The 7,336-nt window shown below is 42.8% G+C and overlaps 1 protein-coding gene across 1 annotated transcript; it reads right to left on the bottom strand.

Moving 5' to 3' along the window:
* Nucleotides 1–182: 182 nt before the first annotated feature.
* On the bottom strand, nt 183–1,899 carry LOC112342767 (germin-like protein subfamily 1 member 18). Its single transcript, XM_024665068.1, has 3 exons — nt 1,701–1,899; nt 1,389–1,502; nt 183–772 (listed from the first exon to the last, which is right to left on the bottom strand). Exons 1-3 carry the CDS (start codon nt 1,897–1,899, stop codon nt 183–185), a joined length of 903 nt encoding a protein of 300 aa, XP_024520836.1.
* Nucleotides 1,900–7,336: the final 5,437 nt, after the last annotated feature.

The following is a 7,336-nucleotide window of genomic DNA, read 5'->3' as shown; positions in this document are numbered from 1 at the left end:
CCTAGCCCTAGCAGTACAGGAGCCCTAAAATTTAAGTTTCCCGTTTCAGCAGACAGTGTATTTCAGCAGCAGGTTTAAATTATTTAATTGTTATTTTAAATATTTAAAATAAAACAGTTGAAAGGTAAAGTTCTTTATTTATTCTTGAAAATTACAGAAGAATCATTGCAAAAGAAAATTGATTAAGTTTGCTTGATGAGGTCCCTGAGCTGCTGGATGAGCTTGGGATTGATCTGGAATGCCCTCTCGATGACAGCGTCATAAATGGGAGGATTGGATGCAAACACGGCTTTGGCTACCTGAGTGACACCAGGATTCTGGGAGTTGAATCCTGCAAGAGCAACAGCCGGTGTCTTCCCAACGTTGAGCTGGAAGTGAATGAGACCACGCGGAAACACAAAGAGATCTCCTGGATGCAAAGTTTGAGCGAAGAGTGTGTTGTTGGTGGTGCTCACGAATCCAACATAGAGTGTTCCTTGCTGGAGGAAGAGGAGCTCGGTTCCTCGGGGGTGGACGTGAGGGGGATTGACACCGTATGGAGCATAATCAATCCTCGCAAAAGAGACTCCAAGAGTGTTGATTCCCGGGAATACGCCAACATTTGCATTGGTGACTATGGATCCGAGCTTGTTGTTGGTGTTCCCGGGGTTCCGGAGTCCCTGGAACATGAAATCACTGGCCAGAGTTGCCGCAGCAGGCTTGCAAGTGAATCCATTGACGATGGTGTTGCTGTTTCCGTCGCGGACACAGAAATCCTGGAGGGCATCTTCATCTGAACCATGGACGAAAGCAATGGCACAAATGGCAACTAGACAAATGGCTAACTTGTAAGACATGTTGTATCTTCACACAGATTTTTTGTTGTGATGCTACTTGATTGATGAAGAATGGAGTGAGGAGAAGTGTGGAGGTCGCTGGAGTTTATATAGGAGTTATGAGCACTCCAGATCTGACTTGGTCATTTTACTGAGACAATGGAGAACACGTCAATTTCACTGGTTCAAGGTGACTAAATAATGTTGATCGGGTAGTGGTCAAGCTGTTATCAAAAGAAATGAAGGTATGCTACATTCAATCCATCAAAAGGAAAGAACCAGGAAGACATGGACCAAGAGTTATTCCTTAACTAAGCCGTTGGCTTCGTACAAGATGTCGCACCCCACCAGAGATGAATGGGGGGAAATTTTTTGAAAGGCGAGGAAGCAGTATAGCAGCATTCTACTCTCTCTCTCTCTCTCTCTCCCCCCCCACACACAGAGAACTCTGTTCCCTCTTGCATTCCTGGAGGGAGAACGCGACTATGAGTCAAGATGCTGTGTTGTTGACGCTTTAACACGCCCTTGTCGAGTAGTGGCTGATCCAGATAATATACATCAAGCTCGAAGAACCTCGATCTGAGCATCGTTCCTGAAAGGCATGCTGAGCTTGAAATCCTCCACCACCTTCCAAGCAGCCATCGCTGGGAACTTGAATCACTGTCATAACCTTGCAATCCTCTGAAACTGCCCAAATGTTAGCTCAGAGTGCGGAAGAAAATCTTGTGATAGATCCGGTTGGAGTGCACAAAGCAGCAGCGTCCGGGCAATCCAGTCGTGTTCGCCACTTCCCAGGAATGATCTTTCGCTGAGAAAACAAGCGTCGTTCTGGAACCATCTCACAACCATCTTGTTACGATCCACGACGAGGGCGTTGCGGAAGACCATGGTCTCCATCACTGGCGATGGCGGGAGAGGATACCATCGGTCCTACCTCACCGTCCAATCCGTTCCCCTCTAAGCTGCCACCCACCTCAAAGTTGTCACGAACGACGTGAGCCGACCGGTCGAGGACACCCTGGATCCATAGCCGCTCGAGGACATAGCGTTGGCGCCGCAGCGCTCCATCGGTTCGTGTGTGCATCGAAGACGCTCACTGATTTCTTGCCGCCCCATCCGATAGAGCTTACTGCCGAGAGCCTGGCACATGAATCCTGCCGTGCTGTGGAGTGCAGCGGAGGAGGAGGAAGAATCATCCTGCTTTCTTGGCGCTACTGGCAATGAACGCGATATGCGGCGCCGAGAGCATCGATGCGATGCTAGAGATGCTCCTCGAGGGCCACACACCCAACGAGGCATCGTTCGTGGCGGTGCTAAGCACTTGCGCGGACGGAGGCCGAGTGAGCGATTCTATCGAGTGTTTGCGTCCAGATCATAGCGTGAGACCCGTCAAGGATCGACTACTACAGCAGCATTGTGGATGTTCTAGGACGCCGAGGAGCTCACATTCTTCCCATCTCCTGGGCTTCGTTCCTCCCGGCTTGCAAAGTACACGCAACACTTTATGACGAGGAGGACGTTTCTAGGGTATCCGGGCAGCAGCCGCAAGCGCACAGTCAGCAGCAGCCGCGAGTTCAGCCGCAGCAGCAGGTTGCAGCAGAGGCACTACCAAGTCCAGTCATGCAGAAGAAGCGGTTACACCATTTGATGATGGCCTCAGATTCCGGCCTCAAATTGCTGAGCAGCTCACTCCTGAACCATGCACAGTTCGTGCAGCTCTCCAGTCACCAGAAGCAGAAAAATGGAAAGCGGCCATGCAGAACGAGTATAATTCTTTGCAATGCAATGAAGTCTGGGAGCTTGTTCATCTCCCACCAGGCAGGAAGATTGCCAGCACAAAGTGGATTTTCAAGTGAAATTGGATGCCACTTTGTGACGTGCCATCAAGACATTCTCTCCTGTGGCCAAGATGTCTTCTATTAGGATTATTTTACGCCTTGCAGCATGCTGGGATTTAGAAATACATCAGCTTGGGGATGGTCCAAAGTTGAGTTGAGTTCATGAGTTGAGCTCAATTCAACTCAAGTCAATGCTAGTCAACATAGTCAACCATAAATTTTATAAGGAAATATTAAGTTAGAAAAATTGTATCCTTTGGTGAACTTGAAATTTATGAATTTAAGTATCAATGGTTCAAAGAGATTTCTATTTTTTGAATTTTTTTAATGCAATTTATACAATTTCTAGAATTAGAAGTTCGTTTGAACCCATAGAAATTTTTGGGCTTTATTGGTCCTAAATAAAATGGGAATATTGAAGTTTGAATGAACCTAAAATTTCTATTGTACACTTCAACATTTTAACATTTCAACAATTGACCAGAAATATATAAATAATTCGAAACACTGATTCACTCGTTCATTCTTTAGAGTTTACAAAGATGGGAAGTAACAAAGATAAAAAATCTGTAAGTAATTTTAGCATACAGAAATGTGAGAATGTTAATTTTGTTTCACTACCACAATCTCCATATTACACACTTGGTCCTTATTACCTGTCCGGGAATATCAAAACCACTGTCACTATTGATAAAAATGCAGAGCAAGAAAAAAGAAGAAATGGACAGCACAGCGGAAAGCACTAATAAATCCACTTTATAAACTTTTCAATGGCTTTTGTAATCCACTAAAATATTATAAAAAAAGTAAGTTTTTTATATATATCTTATTCCTTTTAATATGTTTTGTCTTTGCAAAGATATATAATGTGGACAAATCAAAGAATTAAATCTATATATGAATTTGGGATTGAAAGGTAATCTTGCAAAAAGGCATACTCGCATGCCTGTGTGTATTTGCCATTATTATATATGGCAGGCCAGCTATATAAAATAAGGCTACATATTAATTATATGCTAGTTTCTAGCTTCTAAATCCCTATAGCCACTTGTCTCTCATAGTAGGTTGTAATTACTAAAACTGACAATTATCATTCAATATAGTGTCATGTCATAATAAAACATCATTCCCAAGATTAAAATATAGTATATTAATCAGAGAATTCTTATTGTTGAGAAATTTAATTCTTCTTGTGTGTTGCAATGGTTAAGGAGAAGTTTACTTTTGGTCCCGGAGGCCTCTCATATGAGTTTCCACCTCCATCTCCAATCTCAACTAATAATCCACCTTTACTTCTACGCAATAATCCTCCTTTTCATTTTGAGGGTTGTTGTGAGACTCTTCCATTTGCGACTTCAAATGCAACTGAACAAGAACTCCTTCCTTATGATGTTATTAAAAGAGTTAGATTGCCTCTAATGCTTCAAGAGCGATGTCAATATTTTCTTCAAGATCTTGCTCCAAATATGGCAGGGGAGTTTAATGTAGATACATATTATCTTCAGTGTCCTATATGCAACTTTTATTTAAACAAGACAGATGGTTGCATGGGTTTGGTAAATTTTATTGAGCATTGTCACAAATGCCCAAGAGCGGGTTTGGAAGGTGTGCATGCGTGGATGTATAAAAAAATCAAGAAAGAATTAAAAACACATAGCTATTATGATTTTATGGTGGAGAATAATATTTCATTGGTGAATTGTAGCGCACGTGGTTTAACCCTTTATCCTATGGTGATTTACCATAGGATAACACCATGAAGCGGAACCTAAACCCTCTTTGTGCCATGTGACAGATGCCACGTGTCACATGCCACGTGTCCATGCCACGTGTCCATAGGAACCCGAAGTTCAGGGCGTTGGGCCACTGAACGAAGGAACGGTGCCAAACTCCCAAGCACGAAGCCAAGGAGTGATGGAACCGAACCACGGAACAACTCCCGAGCATAAAGCCCAAGGAGCGAAGGGACAGGAGCCCGGCGCGACTTGGAACAGTCCTGGAGCAACTAGCATCCCAAAGCCAGGACCAGCACACAAAACGGAGCCAAACAGAGTCTGGCGCTATTTCGGCATACTGGTGGCCTAACGTGAGGACATGGGTACTCCACCAACTAGCATGGAATGGAACTTAGGCTTAGACCCAAGCCGGACGCAGAACAAGGACAGGCACGCAAGCGGGAGCTAGACTATGCCTCAGGTTGGTCGGCCATGCCCGACCTACACACTATCCCTACTATACATTTGGAACCCCCCACAGCGCCCCCCCCCCCCCTTGAGGGACACACGCTTTGGGCTTTCACCCCAAGCCTCCCTTAGTACCAGGAGTTAGTCTCTGGGACAAGTCCGAAACTTACTAAATATGGAATGTCCTTAGATTGCGAATTTGGACACAGGACGAACACCATTGTGTTCAGGTCGATCTCTACATTCTGTAGATATGTCAAATGAGCTAATCTAGACACTTTCCATAAATAGCATTTGGGATCGAAATGAGACCAACACAAAGGGTATGATAGCGAGGGTGTTTGGCAGACACGGTAAGCTATCATTTAGCGAATATTGAGGGACTAGTCTCAATATCATGGGGGTTCCCAACACTAGCAAGTGCAAGTCAACGAATGAGTTTCTCTAACCAAGTCAAGTATGCTTGACAAATAGCACGTAGGAATTCCGTCCTTATGCCCATCTGGTCAAGTGCACACGTGAAGACCAGTTTCTCAACTAGCTTAGGCGGAGACTAATAACGGGCCCAGCAATACCGACCTCCTGCCATCGTGGCAGTAAGGTAAGAGTGTCCGTAAGGACTGGTCGACAGGTAACTTTCGATACCCGAAGTCACATGCGCGACACTACTTCATCAGTAAGTGCTGAATATGGGATATTTAAGCCACCCTTTAATGTAATGTGAAAGTCATGCATAGTTTTTTCAAAAGTTTAATTCTTTATGAGTAAAGTGGAGAATCTTATATTTTCAAGAATAATATTATTCTAGCATGTATAAAGATATTATTATATATATAAGTGGTTCTGAAACTGTTATAATTCTGAAGTCCTATTTTTAAGACTGACAATTTAAACTTTAAAGAACCCCTAGATCTTTTCTTAGTATAAATACCGACAAGGGATGCTTTCAACATTGAAATTTCAGTTTGTTTAGAGTGTAGGAATGGCTAGGGAAAATGCTATTGCTACTCACACTTAGCCCCTATGCATTTCATATGAGTCTCCACCTTCGTCTTCAACTTCTACCAACATTCCACCCTTCCCTCCACACAACAATCATTGTGAGGTTTTTTCTTTTGTAGCCCCAAGTGTGACTGAACAAGAGATCCCTCTTCCAGATAATGTTCTAGATGTTGCTACTAAAGATGGATTGCCTCATGTGCTTCAAGAGCAATGCCAGATGTTTCTTCAAGATCTTGCTTCCGATATGGCTGAAACTTTTGAAAGAATGAACATATATTATCTCCAGTGTCCCATCTGCTACTTTTATTTAGATAAAACGGAAGGTTGTATGGGTCTAGAAACTTTTCTAGAACACTGTCACAACTGCCCAAGAACTGGTTTGGAAGGTGTGCATAAATGGATGTATAAAAAAATCAAGAAAGAGTTAAGAATACACAATCATTATCATTTCATGGTGAGGAACAATATTCCGTTAGTAAATCTTACATCCACAAGTGCTGAATATGGTATTTTTAGGCCATCCTACTAAAAATTCCAGCCACTAATAATTCTTACACTGATATTATCCATCTCCCCCCCCCCCCCCCCCCTCTCGCTTTTTTTTAACAAAATTGTATTACCTATAGATAATAAATTGATAATACTAGTAATTATGAAATTTGAAAGACTGACACTGTAACTTTGTCATCTTTGACACTGACACTGTCTCTGTCATTGACACTATCACTATCACTATCTGCTGCACTGACACTGTCAGTGTCACAATCATTATCACATTGACATGTGACACATCTTTCTCATTGCAAGTGGATGCATTCAATTGTCTTTTAATGTATCATTAATAAATAGATTTTTCATACCACTCCTCAATTTACACATTGCATATGATGTGCCATGCATACCTAGGAAGACTTCTAGAAAACTAAATATATATTGTATATAAGTTTTTAAAACATCATAAATTACCTCCTAGAAGCAACTAATAGAGAAGGACAAAAACCTCTAAGACGGCGTTTGAAGAACTCATATTCTTCAATCGCAAACACTGATCTACCAGAGTCACGTGCTGCTTCGACCATCGAACCACTACTTGTTGTGCAATCGATGACAACACCCTTAGTTGGGCAATAAAGCTCAAGTACGACATGCATTGCCAATGGAGATCGGAACCGATACCCAGACAATGTGTTGCGGATGTCGTCGTCTACGAGATTTGGTATGATGTCAGTAAAGCTATCATATCCTGGCAAAACCCTTGCAGCACGCTCACTATCACGAAAACCGTCATTTTCTCTTTTGCAGAACACATGGTAGGTCCACATCATAATTTGTATATTAAACTTTAGAGACAACCAAAACAGAAGATGATTTCTTACCTTCTCTGGCATGCCTAGGACACCTTTGGTCTCAACCCCAACACTATCCATGGTGCACCCGGAAGAAAACCTCTTGAAGTTGACTCGACTTGCATACCTCATAAGGCAGGACATCCAATGGG

This window comes from Selaginella moellendorffii, unplaced genomic scaffold, assembly GCF_000143415.4.
Source record: "Selaginella moellendorffii unplaced genomic scaffold, v1.0 SELMOscaffold_118, whole genome shotgun sequence".
Classification (NCBI taxonomy): domain Eukaryota; kingdom Viridiplantae; phylum Streptophyta; class Lycopodiopsida; order Selaginellales; family Selaginellaceae; genus Selaginella; species Selaginella moellendorffii.
The sequence above is the reverse complement of the archived record's forward strand: the minus strand, read 5'-3'. Positions and strand labels throughout refer to the sequence as shown.